Source organism: Aphelocoma coerulescens, chromosome 7, assembly GCF_041296385.1.
Source record: "Aphelocoma coerulescens isolate FSJ_1873_10779 chromosome 7, UR_Acoe_1.0, whole genome shotgun sequence".
NCBI lineage: Eukaryota > Metazoa > Chordata > Aves > Passeriformes > Corvidae > Aphelocoma > Aphelocoma coerulescens.
In genome coordinates, this window is record NC_091021.1 from 19783864 (window position 1) to 19808939 (window position 25076).

Sequence of the window (25076 nt, forward strand, 5' to 3'; positions counted from 1 at the left end):
CCTCTCCCTTCAAATACCATGTTCCAGTCTTTTGCACCAGCCAAGTGACAGTCTCTTCCCACTCCAGCCAACTCTTCTTTCCAGCTGAGTTTATGACATCCCCCAAATGTCAAACTGTCTCATTCAAAGCCTCCAGACATTTGCATTCCTATTCCACATTCTCTTCTCCTGCTAACTCTCAAGACCACATTCTTCCCCACTGAGATTTTAACTAAAAATTGGTGTTTTTTTCATTTGCTACTCTTCTCTGAGTACTTTTGTCCCAACAACCCAGTTCTTCATATATATTCATAATATTCCCACTTGCCAGCTTGAGTCTTTCCCATATCAACTAATCACTTGCTCTGGCATCTTCTCTTTTTTTCACTGGTATGTTGACCACAAGATTTCTCCTTCCAGGCCCAGTTTCAATACTATCCCTGTCATCTCCAGCTTTCACCTCTCTTCTCAGCTCTAGCTGCTCTCCCCTAGCTGATTCCTCTTCCATAGGACTCTCATGCCAACACAACATTTGCTGAAAGCAGAAGAGAAGCAGGGTCTCTGCATTTAGTTTCAAAACTGCTAGTATTCTGGGGGCTCTCAGGACTCATTATGTCCCAAATTAAAATCAAAACTGTCCAAGCTTTTTCCAAAAAAAAATTTCAGCCCAAGACAGACATCTGGCACGCGAGTTTTCAGGCCACATAATACGAAAAAACAAACTTTTTTTTTTTTTTGAGTAAGAACTATTAAAAGAAATTAAAAACATACCTTTAAAATTGAATGGGTAAGACAAGCAGAAAAGGTAAAATTATTAAACCCATATATAGTAAACAAAACCCCCAAACAATCATGGTGCGATGTGTGTGTGTGAATGAACAGACAACACAAATAAAAATTGTAACTTATCTTCAGGTTAAGCCACAAAAGCTAACATAGTGTTAATTCTACACCTTTGTATGTATGAGTTTTATAAATGGCAACATAAAGGACGAGCATATATATCACATAAAATTATTATTAAAATTTTCTAATTTAAAGATCTAAAATAGCAAGGTGCATATCCTTCCTCAGTAACTATGTAAATCATGTATATTCAAATCAGATAAAGGGAACTGTAGAATTAAGACATTCTTTTAGTATGTAATTGATACAAAACCCTAAAGATCAATCAACAGATGCACAACATACACTGTCCTTCTACTGTCCCTTTATCTTGTTATTAATGTTACCTTTCTTCTTTATCCAGAGTTTTCTTCTCTGCAGAACTAATCTTTTTTGGTGGTACAGGAGGTGTCACCTTCCTGCAAATCTCTTCAATTATACGTTTATTCAATCTGCTCTGTACAGCAGCTTTCAGTAAAATTCTTTCTACTGCCGTCATCCCATCTCCGTGAGAGTATCTTGGAATTTCTGGGTGGATTAAAACATCCACATCATCGAGCCATGGGGGGTAGTAAGAGTTTTGTTTTCCTGAGAGTTTGTGATGCAATTTAATCAGCAAAGACAGTATGCTTTCCTTGACTTCTAGAATGGCTGTGGTTAGCTGTGGAGTTGCACCAGGTGCTGACCATTTCATTGACGTTTTGGGCCGCACCACCTGATTTGCCTCGCTGGTGTTCCGATTGATGATCTCCTGAAATTTCTTTCTACGTTCTGCGACCAAACTGAACACTTGAGCTGTCCCTGAGTTCTTAGGGAAAAAATTATCATGATTAATTTGCAAAAATACAAGTATAAACAACACACATTTCTAAAACTATAGAAAATATTTGAAGCTAGGAAGAAAAGCATGAAACTTAAAGATTCTTCTCCGCTCCCAAAATGTACTGAAAATTAGGATAGCAAAATACTAAGCCTGCATACTGTATTTTTGTATGAGACTGCATAAAAAAGCAAGTACCAAAGGAAAATATCCATACCAAAACAAGTAACAACTGGTTTTACTCCAGTCTAACTTACAATTTTGTTATCCAAGTAATATTTCCTTAGTTTTTCTAGAACAGTAATAATTCCAGTATCTTTATGTCATTTAAATACCTTTATTCAAGTCTATTGAGCACTGTTGCACAATATAACTCATAATGTCACACAGATGAATACAGGCAAGCCATCCCCCATGGGCATTGTCCATTTTGTCTGGATTTATCAGGTAAGATCCAGAAGCCCCATACCCCTATTTGCTGGCAGAATTTGCTATCCAGGGCATGTGAGCATATGAGTGCAGTTACATTAATGAGAGAGCCCATTTAGATCTCTCTATCTTATCCTACTCTTGCTTGCAGTACCAAATTAAGGATACATACACTGAATCCAGGTATTGCTTCAATGTTTTGAACACAAAATTCAGCACACTAACATCTTACCCCCTCCTCCTCAGAAGGCTGGGCAATTAAGAGATAACAAATATAAAAATGGGATTCTGACCAACATCTCACCTACCTTCTTTATGTTTTAACCTATTTCATGCCATCTTCCTACTCTAGATTTTGTCTATTTTTCTGACATGAACATGCAAAAGAAATATCCATTGTATTTTGCCACATCTGGCACATAGTAATCTGAAGTGCTGTATACAATAGATACAAAAGCAACACTGACATACAGATTATATAATCTACCGGCTATCGATCTTTCAGGATCCCACCACTTACACACTCCTTTGTTTTCACAACAACAACAAAAACTGCTATTAATCATTTCAAATGCACTTTCAATGTAAGGTTAAACTTACCTAGACTCAAGAAAGCTAAGACTATTCTACATTATTAAATGTTAGTAGTATCTTGGCAAGGTCAAACAGGCCTAAACACAAAGCTCAAGCAGTAAGTTATCAATGACGTTTTATTTGATAGGAAGCTTTTATTTCCAAAAATGTAAAGGAATTTTATTGCTTAAAAGTCTACTGCCTAAGATTACCATCAAGAACATGAAAAAAGCACGACTCCTTGCAATATGAATTAAAAGGAAATTCAGGAAAATTAGAAGATTCCACTGAATGTTAAGGTGAGCACAATTAAAGCCATGTTGCTAGTTAATTGCTTAGAACAAACTGCACACAGATCTACCTCTCTCTGGAGGCTCTTCCGCCTTGAACTCTGGTAGATTGAGGACAAAAAAAGTCATTAAATACATCATTTGGAAGGAGGGATCATTTGAAATAACTTCAATTTCTGCTATCACTGCATATAGGAAAAATAACTGAAGGAAAATTATCCTAAGAAATTCATAAAAACAGTAACAAAACTAACAAAAATGCCAACACAGCCAATAACTTAAACTAACCTAGAGAATCAAATATTTGTATCTACTTACTTGTGATGAAGCTAAACCATCAGAACTTGTACTTGCAGGTGGTTCCCTCTTCACCTCAGGAGCAGTTTCTGGTACTCTTACTCGGACATAGTTAATGAAGTGACGCATGTTAGAAACCAAGTTACTACCTGGAAACCAACTATCATGGCAACGCTCTTGTCCACCTGCAGATTCCTAAAACAATTAAGAAAACTCTGGTATATTTTCTCTTATGTATTAAAATAATTTGTGCTGCTTTTATAACTATATTACAGAGGCCATAATGTCTCCATGAGATAGGAGCAGTGTGTTGAACATTATGTACTTCAACAAAACTAATATATCTCTTAAAAATTTTGATGACTGATGTGAGGCCCGTGAGGACCCCAGGGCTGATAAATACATAAGTCTAAGTATTTTATTTTAATATAATCAAATACAGCCATTAGTGATAGCTAGCAGAAGTAAAAAGAACTCCATAGAGTAATCCAAAGATGTACAATCTAAGATCAATAAAAAAATACAGAACTATAGAGAAGTCAGTCTCTGGAAAAAAATGTGGCAAATTCTTAGTCCAAAAGCACTGTTGATCAGTAAAAACAGCCTAAGATAATATAAGGGAATCTGGAATCACAAAAAGAATGGTTCTTTATATTCAAATGCCATCAAAAGTAGAATTAAAATTCTGACTACTTCACATATTTTAGAAGATCCAGATCTTTCACAATAAAATGCTCGGTGATAACAGTTTCAGCTGAAAATTTAGAGAATTTTAGACTCAATGATTTAAAATGTCTTTGCACAATTTCTAGAGCTATTTTACAATGTAGTGAAGATCTAATCAATCTGCGTTGTTGGATTACACACAGAGGAACTGCTGAAAAGCATAACAAGGTACCATACTCTTCCTCAAAACACTTTGTTTTTGTTTATTGTTTCTACTAGTTGTTCCCTATATAAGTTAATAAAGATTTATTCTGACTTCTATGGTAAAATCTAATTTTAAAGAATACTGTATCATTAAAAAATACCTTTGTATTTTGAAGAATAAGATGGTATTTGTTCTTACCTCTTCATCTGATTCTTGTTCAGGAGAATTTTCCAACCCCAGCTCAATCAAATATAAAACCATGCAAAGCACATGCTCTGATAAATTCTGATGATCCATTAATATCTAGGTAGGAAAAGGGACACATCATAGAAGATTAAGGCTTCAGTACATCTAAACTTAAAGAAGAGTGTTCTGGATAATACATTATGGACTCCACAGTTTTTGTGGGTGTTTTTTGATCTTTTTTGGTTTTTTGTTTTTTAATTTGATGAAAAATTATTCTGAGGTTTAGAAAAAGCCTAACCATTGATCATCACCACAAAAGCAAAATTTAATTTTACATTTCCAGTCAAACAAATTTGTACATTAAAGCTATTACTAGTTCAAGCTGTGATTTACTTTAACACCAGAGTGGCAGTAAAGTTGCACAGACACCACTCCTGCCAGTTACATGCACAGAGCTGCTCCAAGCCTTCCCTCCCCTTCTCATGTGATCAATCACCAAAAGTCTCAGGAAGTCCTAGTCCTTTGAGTGGTGCTGGCATAACTGGGAACACCAGAAGGGTTAAAATTAATTTAGTTCACAACCGCCTTCACATCATCTTTTTTATTACAAATAATAAACAACCTTATCTTTAAATTAATAAATGCCCATATCTTTCTTCTAGCACAGCTTTCAATGCATTGAGAGGAAGAACCAGTACTGCTAAAATTAAAAACCAGGACAACTTTCCTCTTGAGAATATTCTGAATTAAAGGAAAGAAGATTGAAAAAAAATGCAAGTTACCAAAAAAAGTGGGTGAGAAAATGTGTTTAAAATTTCACTGTAGACAGGTTACTATACAAATTAGTATATTTAGACTGTAACCTAGTAAAGTTTGAAATACGACTTGGTTTCAAATGGATGAATTTTCCAAGTAAATAAAGTCATTAGAAATGTCAGAGAGATAAAGTTCTTAAAAAAACCATTGTTTTACAACAGCTTTTCTAAAAAATGACTGAGCAGATGATTTAATCAAACCCAACCAAATCTGAGATGATAGAGGTTATTTAACTAAAAAGGGGACTCAGTATTATGCTAATATGAAAAGGATGTGCAATTGTACCAGTCAGAATCAAAGTCGTATTGACCAACGCTTCTGAAAAGTAATATCACCAGATATATTTTACTGTTCTTCCACAGGGAAGTCCCAAAAGCCAAGAGATATAATAAAGGCTGTCATGAATTGGCAAAATTTCACAGAGTATGCATTATTTAAGCCAACCCACAGAATCAACCACTATATATTTTCCACCATCCATAAATCTGGTGGAAAAGTATTTGGTATTCCAGCTAAAACAGCAACCCAGTAATGGTTAAGATTCTCAAAACTTAAGCCTTTGAAGGTTGTTAATGGAATAAGAGAAAAAGTGGCCAAAGACCCCCCAAGCAAGACAGTAAAAGATGATGCATTGCTTCCCTATATTCTCCATTTTTGTTCCATGTTAAAATATTATTTGATCTTCTACATAGTCCCAAGCTCTCCTTTCCTTCACCAGCCTTCCTGCAGTACAACAGATTTTTTTCTATTCAACAAAAATTTAACAGTGAAACAAAATACGAGTTTTAGGTAAGCTGGGAGCCCTTAAGAGAGTACAAAAGGAAAAGTCTGCCCAGGACGAGCACTACTCAAACGAACCACTTTTTGCAGTCCCTCATCTGCCTCTGCAACACACTGCTTTGAAAACACTTTCTAAGTACAAAGTCTATTTTCTGATGAATAGACTTTTCAAAAAGGATGTGCTTCTCTTAAAGACAGCAGCCAGCTATCAAAGATAAAACCAAACATAACTTAAAAGCACCAATTACCCCTAAACAACAATCGCTATAACATTATTAAAAGCCAGAATGTATTTGGGAAGTGATGTTAGAAACAATTGCAGTTATGAGACTTATTTGACACTGAGGATCTAAAGCCATCAAAGTGGTACATTTTTGAATTTAAAATTCTGCAATAGGAGCCAAAGGAACTCCACTCATGCCATTGTGCTCCCTGAAACTAACACAGAAGAACAAGTATGAATGGCAACTCTGATGGTTAATATAGTGTTCCTCAAAGCAGAACAGGATCATTCATCCACTTGGGCACTGACTTAGTGTGTGTATATATGAAACAATCATTCATGAAATAATCAAAGTGCTAGGAAAAAAACTCACACTAGACTTAAAAAATAAAACCAAAACTGAAAATATTACATAAAATTGAACCTGACTACTCCAAATAAACTTTAAAAGAATCATGCTTCCAAGAACTTTTGTAAAAAACGTGGAAGTAGACCAATGCACTTAATGAAAATCATGACTATACCTTGTAAAGAAGTGTGAAGAGCACAATGTGCAGGGTTTTACAGTGCAAAAGCTTTATGAGACCTCTGTAACTTGGGTGTAGTGGTGTTCTCCTCTTGTAAGGAGGCCACGGGTTTCCAGGGAATTTGCCACTTTGCTTTAAGCTGTTGAAACAAATGTTAAATGTTGAAACTACTATTTAACACTGCAACAATGTAGAAACCTGCCATTGCTATAGATAAGCTTCTCTTTGTGTACCTAAGAGTAAACTAACTAAAAATAGATGACTCCTTCAAGTAAGTTGTAACTGATTTTTAAACAATATCTTCGGTGAAGTATTTTATCTGTGATGACATCACTACCTTGTCTGTGGCCCTTCAGATGTATTTTTAAACATTTATGGAAGAGTAACAGACTAAGATAACCAAAACCCTGACAGTGCTTGTAAATTTATAGACAATTTACTCAAGAACAAATCTGGGGCTTCAAAACACTGATAAAGTGATTAGCATTACCAGGCAGTGAAAACAAAAGGTTTGTTGTGGAATGAGCAACAATATGATGCATTTCTAAAAATGATCCAACTTACAATGCTGTGTATCTGTCCATTGCAGACTGCACATCTCTACGGTAAACTGTTCGAAGTATTACCATGACAGGGTCAAATTCCTTATCCCAAACTTGAGCTGTTGTTCAAAAGAAATTACATGTTACCATTCTCTTTAAAAACCTTACCACTTATTCTAGATTCTCTTCTTAACTAGCTTTAATTATGTCACTTCTATTATATAAATTTTTCCTGGCAAACTACAGCAATTTATAATAATTCTTACTAATAATACTTTCTATACTAATAATTACCACTATTTATCAAAATAGAAAAATATATTTTTGCAAAATTTTGACTGGTTTCACAACAAAAATATAACAGTCTACTAAGCAACCCCCAAAACATCATTTCTGGAGGTATCTTGTTTTGCTCTCTTTCCTTTCCAAGTACATGTAAGAAAAGGTTTACATTATTTTTCACTTGGTACAGGGTAAGCACAAGCCCTCTTGAAAGTAGGAAGTAGACTGTGGAGCAGTTAGCAGGTAGATGATATTTTACCATTAAGTATAGTGAACAGCATTGCTACAACACCACAATTTCTTGCTCAGTATCAAAAATGATCAAGCTTTGTATCAAATAATATTTGTGATCAATCCTTTACATATATGCCTTTGTTTTATAACTAATATCTATGCATCATTTTAGCATTAAAATCTTAGTTACATCTGTTTAATTTAGTAGCTCTAAAGTGACATCCAGAGTGGCTTTTCAGAGCAATCACAAACAGAAAAGTCTAAACAGTCTATAAAATACACCATTTGGTGGTCTTTTTTTTTTTTTTTTAATTTACAAGTTATTAAAAAACAAAACTAAGTTCCAATCTAAAGCCAAATGAAGACACTAATTCTGTGACATGTTTTGAAGTGTTTAGCTCTCATAACACAAAAAAATGAAGGCAAGATCAAATGACCCTAAAACGGGGAAGGAACCCAGCGGATACAGAATTTTAGCTCCACCAGCAGGCGTAAAATAACACAAGTGCTTACAGCATTCTTCAAAGTTTCCACAGGCAGAAATAAGCAGCTTTACCACACTTCTGAGATTAATTTTCCCCAGGGAGGAAGACAAGTGTCTATACTCCTACACAGTGGTCTGTCCTTTATATATTAACCCCTACTAAGGCTAACAGTTCTACAGATATCCTCATAGACTGCTGAGAGAGAACACTGAGCAAAGTTTCCATTATGTATGAAATATGATCAAATTTAGCTTGAGAAAAAGAAAACATTTTTTCTGGACAGAATTTAGTACTGAAATCTGAAACACACACCAAGCTTGTTTGGGCTGCTAATGCATAGTGAGAAAAAAGGACTGAGTGAGCCATACAGTGAATATTGGAAATGCACACAACACACAGTTCATCTTCAGCACGCAAATCTACAGTGTGTAGAAAGAACCTAGCTTTGGAAGTCGGTTTGGGCTGATTGTGGTTTTTTTTAATGGTTAGTGGCAGCAAAATCTAGGGATCTGGGAACATAAAGTAGATTCCATCCCCCTAAAATTTAGGGAAATAAGGTATTAGAGGATTAGAGGGAATGGATCTGACCATGACTTGCTTTAACTGTGACAGGCCACAAACTACAATTCTTAAAAGCAAAGGGTTTGAGAACCTATACAGTCTTATGGAGAATATGAACACTTAAGAGGGTAAAGAAAGCCATATCAGCTTTTATTCATGCAGAAGATTTTTCAACTTTTATTACTTTAAGAAAAAGGGAATCTGTACAGTGTTACAAATCACTTCAGTATTCACTGCTACAGATGAGATACTTAACACAGTTTACCTCTGGAATAAATTGTTTACCTAAGTTAAAAAAAAAACCCTAGATACAAAAAAAACCCAGAAATTCTAATCTAGCACTAGGATTCCCTAAATATAAAGTGCTATAATTAAAAACAGCATAATCCATCTCTTTTTCCTTCACATTGTGTTATGAAAAAGACCAGCATGTCATTAGCTCCAGAAACTGGACAGGACACAAGGAAATGCAATTTACATAACATTAAAATAAAGTTATTTTAGATACATAGGTGTTAAGCTGCCTAATTACATATCACAGAACCAAGATGAATCAATTCTGAAAACTATAGTTTTACAAAATTACTTCACTAGTTGTTAATTTGTATAAAAGAGCTTTACTGACACTTCAACCTCCCAGTACAAAACCTGGCAAACAAGTTATTACAATATTAATACCTACATTAACCACGACTCCCCTCAAAGAATCCACAAAATATTATAAACCAGGTGGTTTCAAGACTGTCAGACCCTAACCTTCCCAGTTCTCACAGAAGGTGTGCAGGAGAAGAAGGAGTTAATCCCTCTTCAGCTTTGCCATTAGCCTGAAGCACAACCAGAGCACATGGAGCATTTCAGATTTCTACAGGCTTATCTGCTCAGTGACAGGACACAGTAATGGAACACTGAGTTCTTAAATTCTTTCTCTCCTTTGATATACCAATGTTGTGTTGAGTCCCATTTAGATGACAAGCTGGTCAGGGAAAGAAACTTGCCATTTTTGCACTGTATGTATTGTAGACTTCTGGAACAATATTCTGTAGTAAGTCTAGCCTGAACTTTTTTCTAGACCCTCACTACTGACTGCAAAAAATGTTACAGGATACTAATATAGTTAAGCAACATAAAATAAAGAATTATGTATCATGGTATCTTTAATAATCAAAAGATGGAGAAGTTCAAAGGAAGTTACAATTGACATTTCACTAGTGCAAACAGTTCTAAACTCTACTAAATATACATCATTTATTTAAATCACATGAATAATTAAGTATGCAGATCAGTAAAATGTAAATAAGATAATTTTTCATTTCTCTGTTTTCCTTTGCTTTCTGAAGGTACCTGATTAATACGAGAAGCTCATTTTCACTCTAGATCAAAATCAATTTATTAAAGACTATTCACAGTTTCTGGCAATGCTCTTAAATATAAGCAATAGACAATAATGAAAAAGTAAGTTTTGTGGGGTTTTGGTGGTGGTGGTAAGTTTGGCTTCTTCATGGGGAGGATGGGGTGGGGTTTTCAACACTGGTAGGCTGGGTTTGCTTTTTGGGTTTTTTTAAGGAAAAAAACCCACTACAACAAAACCAAACAAACCATGGTTAGGCATCTTCTCACTGAGTATGTTACAAGAGAACACTGATTACCATACCTTTAGGAGTATACATTCCTTGTTGCATAGAACCTCCAGGTTCAAAAACAGGGGCTTTAAAGTCAGCAACTGCTGACAGGACTGATTCAAAGCTTAAGCTTCCTGGAATAATACCACTTTTAGGATTGGGGTTTTCTGGAATGTAATGTTTGTGTTAAGGAGAGCAAAGTTAATTTAATTGCAGGACACAGCATTTCACTCCCCTCTTGACATTTTCAGTCATTTCAGACCACATCTCAGCAGTGCTCTGTGCTTACCACAAGAGGTCTGTATGCTCCAGCTGCTGAACAGTAACTACTGCGGAAGAGAATCTAAGCCTCTCAGCTAGGATATTAAACACTTTAATGCAAGACTTGCTACATGCTTGGCTCAAGATGTTAGTACTTAATGAGAAATAAAAACCACTGCCTGTAATGTATATGAAGTTTCCGTAATTGCTTCTATTTACAAACACTTTGTCTCTCTTCATAAGGAGAAAATTTTGCATTTACAGCTAAGTGCAGAAAAAGCAAGCAAATAGCTCAGGATCCATAAACACAGTAAGTAATTCTGCATCTCAGATTGGACAGCTCTCATTTTTGGTAGCAATACTTAACTGACCTACTGACAATACCCTAAAACACAAGCAGCACTTACAAATAAGTAAACTTCTGCTTAGTGGTAAGTGATTGCTTATATAAATGATTCACTTATTTTACATAGCTAAGTCATTCACTTAAGTGAATTGTTCTAAGTAATCACTTATTTTACATACTTAAGTGACTAGACCATAATAATTAATAATTCTTATTATGTATTTATTAGTCTCAATCTCATCCCTTCCTATCTTTGTATTCCTATTCTTTTTGCTCAATGCTTATCCCTGGATTGCAAGCTCTTCTATGTAACCACGACAAGCTACTTAATTTGCTTACACAACCTAAGAGTGATAGCAGGAAAACCTGTGCATTTGTAGCCAGCTGTCCGGGACATGAACTGTACGACTGTGCAGAGGGACTTCTTAGAGTTTGCTATTCTTTGCCCCATAACACATGCACTTCACTCTAATGCCAAAGCATGCAGGATTGCTATTATTGGCATTTTCAGCTATTGACAGCAAAAACATATAATGTAGAATGGCTTCTTTTAATACTGGCATAAACTTAGCAAAAATCAAAGGCTCAAATCCAGATAAATGTGATGCTTGGCTAAACCTTCTACAATGTCATTGGAAAACACACATTTTACCTCACACCTAAAACACTGACTTTTGCAGTGTTAGAAAAATAATAAAAAGACCAGTACGACATTTTGTAACAAAACTAATTTAAGCTATTAAAAAGTATTGCATTTATTGCAAGAAAAACCAAAATTGGAGCAAATGCCTTTGCAAGTAAATATATGCAAACACACCTTCACACAGTTTTTTAATTTGTAAGCTAAAAACATGTTGTTTAGGTCTCACTACTATCCAGGCACCTGTCATTCTCATTCATGCACATTAGTTAATATATTCCAAGGATATGAGATCCAATAATGAACTGTGTGTCCTGTCATTCATACAGAGCTGGGCTACCATCTCCGCTCTGAGGATCTCATCATCTGTCATTCCTGAAACAAAGAAATATAAAAAGCTGTTAAAATAGCATGATTTTAAAACACACATTCAGTTTTCATTTGACATTAAAAGCATGTCAAATATGATACAAATTAAGTAATGATACAGTGCTATAAAAATACAGGAGAAAAAAAGGGGGGGCGTGCAAATGTTATGAAAGGCACAATCTCAATCAGAAAATACAAGTACAAACTCAAACTGCTGCCTTTCTGGAAAAGATACAGAATCTTCATGTGATCACCTACACTAATCACCCACTTCCACTAAAGCCATTTTTCTCCATTTCTACGTATTACCTCTATTTCTAATTCATAAGGGATTAGAATTCAGTAACCAGCAAAGATGAAACCAAGTGTTGAATGCTTTACGTTACTATATGGTTAAACAGCTTTAAGGCAGCTTCTAAGGGCTGAATATAAATGAAGGTGTAACAATGTTATTTACATACAAGTATTCCTAAAGCAGTGACTCTTACCTAAATGTAAACGAAGACTTAACAAAAGGACCAAAAATGTTAAGGCTCCTTCCAGCATGGACCTTTCATGCTCTGAGTCAAGAACTGTATTTTGATGCTGTGATGCCATCGTTAACAGATCTACCACCTTAAATCTACATAGTGAACAGTAAAGTCAGAAACATCATTCTCCACCATTAAAACACCAATGTGAAATATACTCATAAACTCAGGATAGCACTCACAACATAAAATGAAATACAAAAGCCCAAATGAAAACCCTAAGTGCAAACAAACATACATGAAAACCCTCTTCTTCTTAAATTTCAATTTTTATTTAACTATATATGGAATGTGCTACAGTGATATTCACTCCACATGAAAACACCTTATATTTATCAACATAAAAAAACTAATGCATATTAATTGGCTTTCAAACACTGACTTTTTTTCCAGAAAAGTAAACATCCTGTATCTCTTACTACGGCAGCTCTAGCAACCTACTTCTTCAGGATAGAATATCCAAGTATATGAACATGTATGAAACTTAAAAAACCCTAAAGATGCTCAGGAAACAAATATCTAAAGCTTCACTACTGCACTGCAAATCAAAAGCCAATGCTGTTTAAAATCAAGAGATACCTCTTTCAGTAGAGCCCTCAGGTAAGTGTTAGTGCTGGCTAGGGGAGGTGTACCACTGAAGAGAAGTATCGGATATGCAATTTTTCTATTACATGCTATAAATTAACACAACACCTAGCACAACATTGAACAAGAGCATTCATCTTTTAGTCCTACCTTTCAAAAACAGATGAAATAAAATAATCTGGGTCCAGCCTAGAGGCACAGACCTGTAGAAAGAGAGTAAATTAATTTTATTACATTAATTCTATTCAATAGTTTGTGGGTAAATAATACTGGCTTGGCTTCTCAGAAAACGTAACTTACTTGCAGCAGATAAATGTCAGGATCAATCATTGAATTGCAGAAATGAGACTGCACGTAAGTCATGGCCTGTCCTTTAATTTGTAGGCCATTTCTAACCCACATATTGCTGTGAATTTCAGAAAGACTCGCCTGTTCAGGGAAAATAAAAAGTTACAAACATTTCAGGGATGTCAGCTACTCGGCTCAATGTTAGCAGATCACCAGTATATTATTATAGAAATACAGAAATCATAGAACGGTTTGGATTGGAAGGGACCTTAAAGATTTCTAACCCCTGTGCCATGGGCAGGGACACCTTCCACTAGACAGGTTGCTTAAAGCCCCAATCACCCTGGCCTTGAACACTTCCAGGGATGGGGTATCCATGACTTTTCTGGACAACCTGTTCAAGTGTCTCACCACCTTCACAGTAAAAAATGTCTCTGTGATACCTAATCTAAACTACTCTTTTTCAGTTTAAAGCCATTGTCCCTTGTCCTGTCACTACATGTCATTATAAGCAGTCCCTCTGTGGCTTTCTTGGAGAGTCATAGAATAGTTTGGCTTGGAAGGGACCTTTAAAGGTCATCTAGCCCAACCCTCCTACAATGATCAAGGACATCTTCAACTAGGTCACGCTGCTCAGAGACCCATCCAGTCTAACCTTGGATGTTCCCAGGGATGGGGCATCTACCACTTCCATGGGTAACCTGCTCCAGTGTTTTACCACCCTCATAGTAAAAAAGCTACTATAGGTAATCTAAATCAACTCTACTTCAGTTTAAACCCATTACCTTTGTTCTATTGCAACAGGCCCTGATAAAAAGTTTGCCCCTAGCTCTCTTGTAGACCCCTTTAGAAGGCTACTCTAAGGTCGCCCCAGACCCTTCTCTTCTCCAGGCTGAACAACACCAATTCTCTCAGTCTGTCCTCATAGCAGAGGTGCTCTAGCCCTCTCATCATTTTATTCATTATTATTACACATATACATACATACTACAACTTCATCGATTTTTTAATACTGATTTACTTTTCCTGGAGAGTGAGAGATGAAAAGAACCACTGCAAGTTTATGAAACAGATACCATACTTTCATATGAGAGCATATTTCAGACAATGTAATCAAATGAAGCTATTTATACATGTAGTTGTTCATTAAAATCTTGAAGTGTACTCAAAATTAAGGCATCATGGAACCAAAATGAACCAAAAATTAAGGCATCACAGTTAAAGAGCTTAGATCTAAAAGCAGTGATTACAAATACTACTCACCGCCACTTATGCACAAGTCCAAATTTGCAAATAAAAATGTTGTGCATCCATTCTTGAACTCATTTCTCAATTTAAAATACAAAATTTCCAGATTCGGGTTTCTTGTGAGCCTGCACTTCATTCTAGTCACATTACAATTCCATGTTTTCAAAGGATTGGTTCTTGCTACCATTTTGTAAGTGCTATAGTAAATATGATTATCATATGCTTCTCAGAGTACAATAACTAATGCACTTTTTAAATTTTGGAAATAGGAAGGAAAAAAAAAAGACATTACCCTAACTACTCAGTATATACTAGTTAGTATTGTCACATACTGCTTATTTTCGTATTCCACAATTAAGATATACTTCCTATTGTTAAGTCAGAAGTCTGCCCATACCTGAATCTGAAGTGGGTGAATCATTAGTTTCATCAGCATCTCCTGATCTGGCAAGATAGTATCCAGATCTAGTTCTTGGCATTTAACAGCCTAGAAACAAAAGTAAGCACATGCTGTGCTGAATGATCACATTCAACAGGGAATTTCCATCTTCTGTAAAACTACAACATGTGCTTACCTTACTTAAAAACATGGCAAAGTAACGGTGCAGTGGCAAATGAAAAGTAACTTGGTTAGGTGCTGGCTGAAAGTAAAATAAAGGTATTTAATATAATATATGGAAAAAAACAAATATACAAATATCTTTGGCACAACCACCAAGGACAGTATCTTGTATGTCTTCATTTGATGGGCTCACTTTCCACTAAGCTATCAGTAATACTTCATTCCCTGTCTTTCTGATTTTTCAGAAGTTTCCCTCAGACAGTTGTAGTTCATCTCTTATTGAGTCCCCAGAAGCTAATGGCACTTGGAGTTGACTGAAATATTGCTTGCCAAGTGGCAAAGTGGCTCCCCATTACCACAGCAGAAGTGGACTTCTGTTTTGCCATTGCTTCATTCAGCTCTTCATTCAGCACAACAGTAGTGTGTCGATAGCACCGCCTTTAAAACTCACACAGCTTAAGCTTGCACCCGCAAATCTAAATCACCAAGACTCTACAGGAAAAATAGGATCCTGCGACATAACATTGTTAAGTATTAACTACAAACTCTAATTTCAGCAAGGCAATCCTTTTTTGATCACTACCTTGTATAGTTACTTAAATTAAGGGGAGGGGGTTGGGCATAGGGAGTGTATCACCTTTGAAATTTAATCAAATTTTCACAGTACTTTCCTTAAATTCACTAAGGATATTTACCTCATCTACAAAGTTGATAGCATCAAACCAGTCCTGAAGCGCTTCAAGGCAGTATCTGACAACATTGCGTGTGTATTCTTGTGTTTCCTGCAGTTAAGAGAAACCGACATACTACATGGGCCAAAACAGTTTTAAGTGCCATTGTTTTCCTACTAAAAATAAATACAATTATTTCAAGAATATTTTTATGGTACACAGAAACACTGAGGTTGGAAAAGACCTCCAAGATCATTGACTGAACAATACGTTGTCAACTAAACCACAGCACTAAGTGCCAGGTCCAGTTGTTTCTTGAACACTTCCAGGGATTGAGACTCCACTACTTCCCTGGGTAATGAAGTCCAATGCTTAAACCACCCTTTCCATAAAGAAATTCTTCCTGTTGTCTAACCTGAACCTCCTCTACTGCAGCTTGATGCCATTTTCTCTTGTCCTGTTACTGGTTACTTGTGAGAAGAGGCCAACACCTGGCAACACCCTCCATCCAGGGAGTTGTAGAGAGCAGTAAGGTCACCCCTGAGCCTCATCTCCTCCAGGCTAAACAACCCCAGCTCCCCCAGCTGCTCCTCACAGGACTCACTCTCTAGACATTCACCAGCTTCCCTGCCCTTCTCTGGACACACTCCAGCACCTCAATGCCTTTCTTCTACTGAGGGGCCCAGAACTGGACACAGGATTTGAGGTGTGGCCTCACCAGTGCCAAGTACAGAGGGACAATCCCTGCCCCGGCCCTGCTGGCCACAATATTTTTGATAGAGGCCAGGATGCCATCAGCCTTCTTAGCAACCTGGGCACACACTGGCTCATGTTGGGGACACACTGTCAAACAGGTCCTCTTTTGCTAGACTGCTTTCCAGTGACTCTGCCCCCAGCCTGTGGGGCTGCCTGAGGTTTTTCTGAACCGAGTGCACCACTCTGCACTTCACCTTGCTGAACCTCAGGCAATTGGCCTTAACCCATCAATCCAACCGGTCCAGATCCCTCTGCAGAGCCTTCCTACCCTCCAGCAGATCAACACTCCTGCCCTACTTAGTGTTATCTGCAAATTGATTGAAGGACCACTCAATCCCCTCATCCAGATCATCAATAAAGATACTAAGCAGAACTGACCCAAATACTGAGCCTTGGGGAACCACAAGTGACTGGCCACCAATACAACTTTGAGCCCTCCTGATACGGAAATTAGAAAGTACTAGGACTGTTTCATTGTTTCTCTAAAGGATGACCATTCCAGTGGTGAGAATTAGGGCACCTTCAGAACAGTCAGCTGGTCCCAGTGCCTGCTGCTGTTTAATTTGTCCATTTACTTTTACCCATAATTCAGAGCTGTAAGCATAAAAAATAGTCTTTCCACGCAACCAAAAGGAATAGCTAATGCCCTGCAAGTTTTGTCTACTTAAAAGGTCCTTACAGTTGGCTACCACAAAACACCCTAAATGATATGATACCACAATACTGCATACATTTTAACAGTAAGCAAACCTTGTTATGATTGAATGATATTAACTCTGTAACAATGCCATAGAACTGTATTATATTTCAAGTTAAATTCAGGACTAGAGCTGTACATTGCCCTTCAGGAGAGAAGCAGTCATGTGCAAGAAGGGAAGGTAGAAGGGGAGCTAAATCGAATTGCTCTGTGATCAGCAGAACTTGAAAAGCCTCTTTTCTTAACAGATTTTTCCTTTAATCTTCCCTTCCACCTAAACACAGGCTCCAGATTTGCCTCACACTCTCAGGATATCAAATGACACACTTCTCATGCAAGAGCCAGCAGCACTTAGGCCAGCCAAAAGTTGTGCAAGTGGCCACTACCTCTGTCAGGCACCTTTTCTCATCAGGAAATAAAACAGCCATGCTCCCATCCTGTTGCTCCACTTTCCACAAGGGCCAGGGTCTGCTGGCTTTTCCTATCCTGTGAGACGCGAGCTAGAATCTCTTCCTACCCATCAGGTTCCACTTAGTACAACAATTAAGTTGTGAAATTTCTTGAACGCTTTCAGATTTATTGAGAATGACCAAAAGCTTCAAACATGTGACTGAAGACATAACTGACAAGACAACTGGCAGAGGAGCATGGCCTTAAAAAAAAGAACATCCCATTCCATCCCTAGACAAAAATAAAAGGAACACTTCAAACAGCCAGAAGTTGTAATTCCATTTTCAAAAACTAACGTAGACTCATAAATTGACAAATTAATAATGTATCAGTGTAAATTACATCACTGAAAAGCTTTTGCAACTGCCTGATTCAAACTGTTCTAAAATCGCATGGACTGCTTGCGCAGTTTTTCAGTGTGCAGCTCAATTCAGGCAGTACTGTCTCATTGTCACTATTAGGTATCTTAACAAGCTAATTTCGAATGTAAGTATTTCATAGTAAAACAGTAAAAAGTTGTTTTCATATGTTAAGTATTCCTAAGAGCTGATTGGTTCTATTTTTGCTATAACTTAATATACTTTACAGTCTAGCGAATAGCAACAAGGCTTTGCTCTAGTTTGGAGACCATGAGATGTCAGAACCTAAGAGGTTTTCACCTCAAGTTCATTGGAGAACCACACAAACCCATCAATTACTCCATCCCCCATCATAATGAAGTGTCTATTTGCAGACACAGCCAACATTAGAATCACATTAGGATGATTTATGTATCTCGGTTCCCACTGAACAAAGGCAGAATGACTCAGAGACATTTATCAAGTTCTTCACTGGATTAGAAGTTATTCCATATGTACAGTCATATTAAATGACTGCACACATCCTGAAATTGTAGTCCCAGTACTGGAGACAGTAAATTATGTACAAGCATGAATTCTACACTCATTATACACAGAATCTGAGTTGGCTGGAGTTTTATGTTATTCAAATAGACAAAGACAGCAAAACCAAATTCTTTTCAAACACAAAGGACAGACCTTTCAGGCTTGAGAATTCTAGAATAAGTCATAAATAAAACCAGGAATGATGACAGGGTAATGTTAGCCTTACCCTAACTTTGCAGTGTGACAGAAGACCCCACATTGGCTGGGCACAGGCTTCCAGCTCAGCAGCAAAGGCAGCATAGTATGTCTGCGACTCAAACTCCACATGCTCATTTAATTCTCGTTTATTTAAATTCATACCTTCAAAGATTTAAGCAGAGTTATACAACTGAAGATTTAACTAGAGCTAAATGGAATGCAGTATTTTTAGTATTATGCACTTAGACACCTCTAAAAACAACTCCACAAAGTGTAATACTCTATTTTATTTAGCAGCAGAGTGTTTGATAAAACACTGGAACAAGCAACAAAGTTTAAACAGAAATAAACCAGAAAAGATAAAAGACTGGCTAATAACTGCAGTCCTTGCTGTTCAGGGGACATTAACTTCTACTTTGAATGCCACTTAGTCAATCAGAACATCTGAATGCTGGTCCTCTTTCTAAGCAGAACATTAATCAGTATTGAGATGCTCACCATTTTAACATTTTTTATATAATCAAAAAAATTTCTTCACAGCAACAGTGAAGATCCAGAAAAATCTTAGAAAAAGATCCAGATTCATCAGATTAATTTCCCATATATTTAAATTTAGAACTTCACCACTAAAACAGTTTGTTTTACAGTTATGATCTCATACAACCTCAGAATTCTTGCACCATGGATCTCAGTTGACTAAGAGTGATGACTGCTCTTCAACTACTTCACACAAGAAAAAGATCCATTACATAATTCTTGTAACCTGTTTTCTAGAATATACTGTTCTCTTCAAGAAATACAATCTTAGGTGAATACTAATAAATTAAGAATTTACATATAGCATTGTAGGGATTTTGCTACTGTGAGCATTAACCATCTTAATGTCCTTGTATTAGTACTGATTATAAAATTCACATACCTTGAAAAAATGATACAAAATTCATCCATGTTACCAAAAGACCATGATCTTCCAAAAATTTCTTTGCCACACTTTGGTGCGAAAGTATGTTTATAAAATCACTAACCAGGGGCCAGTAAGTATTATTCTTCAGTAGTGCTTCCCCGCAATTCACCACAACATGTAAACTATTCTCTTCATCTAGATTTAAAAAAGAAAAAAACAAAACTAAAGGAGAAGAAAAAGTAATTTTTCCATTTATTAATAAAGTTACAAAGAATGCAAAAATAACAATTAGGACGTACTGTAATGCTGTGGTCAGACACACACAGAGAAAACTGCAGAAAAGAAAAATGGTCCTTTCATGATACGAGGCTGTTTTTTCATCATAGACTGACCACCATAGATCCCACTCAGTAGGAGTCACTTAAACTTTGAACAGTATCACAACCTTTGGAAAGCAGCACATTAGTAAAATCATCACAACTATGGCTCTTTCAGTATTTTTAAGAAGTTTAAAAAGACCAAACAATACAATCCCTCTTACAAACACCTGAATTCTACTTTGAATTTGACATACCCCCAGTGAGCAAGGTACCTCACAGCATTCAAGAAGAAATCTGGTGATTGAAACCTACACTGGCATGTTGAGTCTGAGAAGAGCAGAGAAAAGCACTTCCACTCTGAATTTGGGACAGAGAGAGGGTTTATGCAGCCTGTCCAAGATTAGGGCAGGAGAAGGTTCCTAGAAGAGGAGGATAAGAAATCGGGGAAGGGGGGGTTCTTTCCCTCCCACCCCGAATCACAGAAGCTCATCTTCATAAATCTCTTTGTTTCCTTCTCATAAGAGGGACTCCTGGAAAGATCCCAAGGGAAACAGAATTGGTTCTGGATTCACAATCCAAGCAAAACAACTTCCAGCACCCGTATGTCAGTTAATATTCTGTTTCAACAGAAAGAAGAACAGAGGAAAAAAATCTTGCATCTGATGAGCAGCCTTGGGGATGGCTCTATTCCAGTTCAAAGGCACTGAAGGACCCCTGTAATTACCCTTTACACAGTGAAGGAGCCATAAGCAGCACAGCACAGCTGCGCTAAAAAGACACTTAAGAGACTCCAGTCTCTGGCTGATGAGAGCATATGTAGAGTATATAGAGTGGTTCTCTTTGGCCTCTCCAAGAACAGAGTAACATCTCTGCCTGAATCTGCTGAAGGATTTTGCAAAGAACCCACAGTTACATCTATCCCAGTAGAGATTAGACAAATCCAAAGTTACTTCAAATGGACAGTGGCATTGCCTCAATGCAAAGTCATTTTAGACAGGTTGCTTTTTCAGAGGATAAACCATTACCAAAACTTTTTCCTTGGGGCTATAAAGAAAATTCTTCTCACATATAAAGTTTATTAGGAGGAAAGTGCTGATAGAGATGAAAAAATTCTCTAGGAACATATGGACATAAATCTTCTTAGGAAGCCAATTTTATCATCTGCATCTATATTTCTACCCCTCATCTTTCGCACTACATGTGACAGAGGTAAGCTGAGTTAGTAACACGAAGTTGGTATCAACACAGGCCAACTCTGTTTCATTAAAACAGTTTGTCCACAAATACCCTCAGTGAACTGCACATTTTAAACAGGTGTCAGCTGTTCAAAAGACAATTAGGATCTGTGAGCAATGCAAATTAAACATGTTGTAGCACACACAAGTACTGCTCCATGTTTTCCTTTCTCCTCTTAAACATGCTTTCTCCCCATATCCATTGGTTAGATTTGTAAATTCTGTCTCATTCAGATGCTAAATAGCGTATTGTTTACAGTAGCTGCACAAACAGAATTTTTCTGAATTTATCTCACCAACACAGACTTCTCACAATTTCCAGCATTATAAGAGATAACTTGAACTAAACACAAAATACAAGCTCAAAGAACTGCAAAAGAAGGCCACTGAGAATATGAGAGGGCAAAACCTCGGTAACACATTTTATGATTTCTTTTCTTCCCATTTACATTATGCCCAAACTCTCATCTATAAAGCAGTGAGGGGAAAATGTGAGAACACTGAAAAGTACCAGACATATCCCAGTGGTGGACTTGGCAGTACGAGGTTTACTCTTGGACTCGATGACCAGCCTAAAAGATTCTGTAATTCTATAATGGTATTTTAGCTAAGAGAAATGACTGGTGCTGGGAAAAGAGAAAAGAAAACAGTGGAATAGCTGCTCCAAAGGTACTTTTTTTTCCCAACATCTACCACAAATACATCCAACAATACTTAACTTACCAGCTCCAGTTTACATCCATTAATTACCAGGAAGATTCTTCAGAAAATTACTAATCACAGTCAAAGCCTTTTTCTGCTTGACTGCAATTCTGACCCATTACAGAACCTTACCACCATGCTAGCAACATCCCATATTGACCAAAAAGTAACATTCAGAAGATGCTTAGAAGTAATTTTAAATTACATTCCATCAATATGGCATTGATTTAGCAAAAATCACTTGATATACAAACTGTTAAATATTCAGCATTTTCCTTTTAATACTGTAAAGCAATGTAGGGCAACAGGAAAATTCTTCATATTGAAGTGCTGCTGAATGAGGGCACTCTTGATAGCTAGATGAGTGAGGATTTCCCATTTCTGCACAGTCGTTTTGGTTAGGCTATACATAGAGTGGACTCTGACACAAAGCATACTTTGGGCAAAAAAAATACAATTTCATGCAGAAGTTCATGATACTTATTTAGCAGCAGCACCCAGCCTGTCTAGCGAGGACTTTCAGATTCAAACTAGGATAAAGAGGCCTGAGAGGTCTCCAGTCTGTCAGGCACATAAAAGAGTGAATGACAGAAGTCAGCAAGATTCAATTGTGCCAATTTCACATAAGGACAGGTAAAACAAGGCAGATGAAAATAGGACAGCTGTTTTCACTAAAGAAGTTACACAGTCTACAATACCTCAAATTCAAACTGCCTCTCTGCCAAACAAAAGGTTGATCAAATTACTATATTTACAAAGTATTAAATTATTCTCCTCTAATTATATCAAATTTTATTAAGTCAATCACAGGTTTTAAAAATTAAAGCCGTTTTAAATACTGCAAATAGCTTGTGAAATTCTTTGAAAATATTTTTTAAATTCATAAGGATCTCAATTGGCATATATAATTTTTTGTTCAAATAGTTGTTTAGGCACTTTAAACAACAAATTAAGTACTTGCAAGGTAATAATCTGCATTCTGAACTATGTAACATTCATACAAAAAAAACCCCCTACAAACCAAAGGATAAAATATTAGTATCACTCTTGATAACTACCTTTATATTTCCAGGGAATTTTGAGACTCAACCTCTATCATATATTGCTAGATCCTGTACATTTTATAAAGGCATCAGAGGGGTGGATTGTCCACCAAAGAAAGATTAAATTTCCTCTATAATCAATTTATTATCAATGGAAAGAAACAACTGAACAACTCAACCTACCTTGCAATTCACTTTTAATAAGGCAACTTTCCATCATGTACAACAGAACAGTAACCATAATATCCAGCAGTTGGCATTCTTCTGTTACTTGGCGTGCTAATTCTTCATTGCTGAACAACTGAACACTGATATGCACAATTCTATTAGACATGGTGTCTGATTCATGGCTTTTCTTCAGTGTTTTCATAATAAAAGCATAATGCTGAACAAACGTTTTTGTAAAAGCAATCTGCAAATTATAAAGAAATGTTGATGTTAATAGGCATCATACAAAAATTATAGCTTTCTTTCATTATAAAATATTCCTTTACAAATGTACAATCAACATACGCTAGGGAACATCAGATGCTGTGACAAACCAAAACTGATGGCTGTTTTCTAGAAACAGACCAAATGAAAAGACCTATTTATAGGGAGGGGGATCTTAGGCTTCTAATTTTATTACCTTTTCCCAGAATCTAATCTTCTCATTCTATACTTTCCACACTAAAAAAAACCAACCCAGAAATGTTCAAACAAGGAATATAAGGTCTCAGCATGCCTGTGAAAGTAGTTAAGTTCTAATAATTAATTTATCCTAAATGTGTACATCCTATAACAGTATGCCCTAAAATGATACACTATGAACAATGAGTTTAGTAGTGCCTTAAAAAGCTGCCTTATCACTCACAGCCATCTACCCATGAAAAAAGGTTTTCATTTCTTTTTCAAGCAAGACATTTCTACACTGATTTTCATTTCTACTATCATAGCATCCTATACTTTTTAAATAAACCTTTAGTGCTTTTCTCTCAATAACTAAATTAATTATCCAGCTTTGTTATTATTAACCAAACTGTTTATGATTTTTTTAAACCAGATCAGTATTTAAATGTATTGTACATATACACATAAATCTTAGTACAGTTCTGTGTTCCACTCCATTAGCCTCAAAATACATTATAAATCAAACTTCTGCACTGCATTTACATGAACATATCTGCTAGCTTTGAAATCACTTCTCACTTAGTACTTTAGGCTCTGAATTAACACCATCTGGACTTGCTTGGCTTAGTAAGAAGACAAGCTGTGTAGTGATAAAAATCTAAAGTCTAAAAATCCCTTGCCTATTCCTTCTGGAAGTATTAACCTTTCATAAGCATAGAATTAGAAATTTTAAAACCACCGCCAGGCAGCCGTGTTTTCACCAGGCCATACACAGATCACTACTTGATTTACCTGCCTTCGATTCAGAGCATCCCATTGATATGTGTGATGATAAATCGCCTACACTCCCACTCTCCCATACCTTCATTATGGAACTACCATATAATTATCACTTAAAAAATACTTCTAAAAATATGACATAATTCTGCTGTTGAGCAAAGACTGCTTCTCCCAGCAATACCCCCAAAGGCAAAGTTGACAATGGAAAAAAAAGGACCACGGTGAGAATGGGGATATCACTGCAGGAAATACTGCAAGAATACTTAACTTGCCTTTCTTTGCCTGGTCCACAGTGATGGAAACCTGTATAATAACTGAAAGTGTGTTCCACATACAGCACCCAGCACAATGGTAACTGTTTTCAGCTACAGCCTTTTTGGCACAATGCATTCACAATACTTGAGCAAAGTTAATATGGTATCATTCTGGTATTACAGATATTCCCATCATATAAATTCATTTAAGTTAAAAGCTTGAAACAATTTTTCATCACCGGCATTAGCACTTATCATCAAGACATTCACACAATTAATGTTAAGCCTAAGACAGAAATTATGTACCAGGTATTTTAAGAAGTTAGTATATTAATGCTCCTAGTA

At 36.4% G+C, this 25076-nt stretch overlaps 1 protein-coding gene across 1 annotated transcript in view; it reads right to left on the reverse strand.

Moving 5' to 3' along the window:
- UBR3 (ubiquitin protein ligase E3 component n-recognin 3) overlaps window positions 1-25076 on the reverse strand; it is a 108046-nt gene that overhangs the window by 56272 nt on the left and 26698 nt on the right. The window contains exons 8-24 of the mRNA XM_069020694.1: window positions 23272-23500; window positions 19804-19983; window positions 18913-19046; window positions 15924-16010; window positions 15242-15307; window positions 15064-15153; window positions 13431-13559; window positions 13281-13333; window positions 12504-12637; window positions 11934-12021; window positions 10432-10571; window positions 7241-7337; window positions 6674-6815; window positions 4343-4447; window positions 3295-3468; window positions 3048-3077; window positions 1212-1672 (exon numbers count right to left, since the gene is read on the reverse strand). Of these exons, the coding sequence (XP_068876795.1) occupies window positions 1212-1672; window positions 3048-3077; window positions 3295-3468; window positions 4343-4447; window positions 6674-6815; window positions 7241-7337; window positions 10432-10571; window positions 11934-12021; window positions 12504-12637; window positions 13281-13333; window positions 13431-13559; window positions 15064-15153; window positions 15242-15307; window positions 15924-16010; window positions 18913-19046; window positions 19804-19983; window positions 23272-23500 (2339 nt within the window). The remainder of the gene's footprint in view (window positions 1-1211; window positions 1673-3047; window positions 3078-3294; window positions 3469-4342; window positions 4448-6673; window positions 6816-7240; window positions 7338-10431; window positions 10572-11933; window positions 12022-12503; window positions 12638-13280; window positions 13334-13430; window positions 13560-15063; window positions 15154-15241; window positions 15308-15923; window positions 16011-18912; window positions 19047-19803; window positions 19984-23271; window positions 23501-25076) is intronic.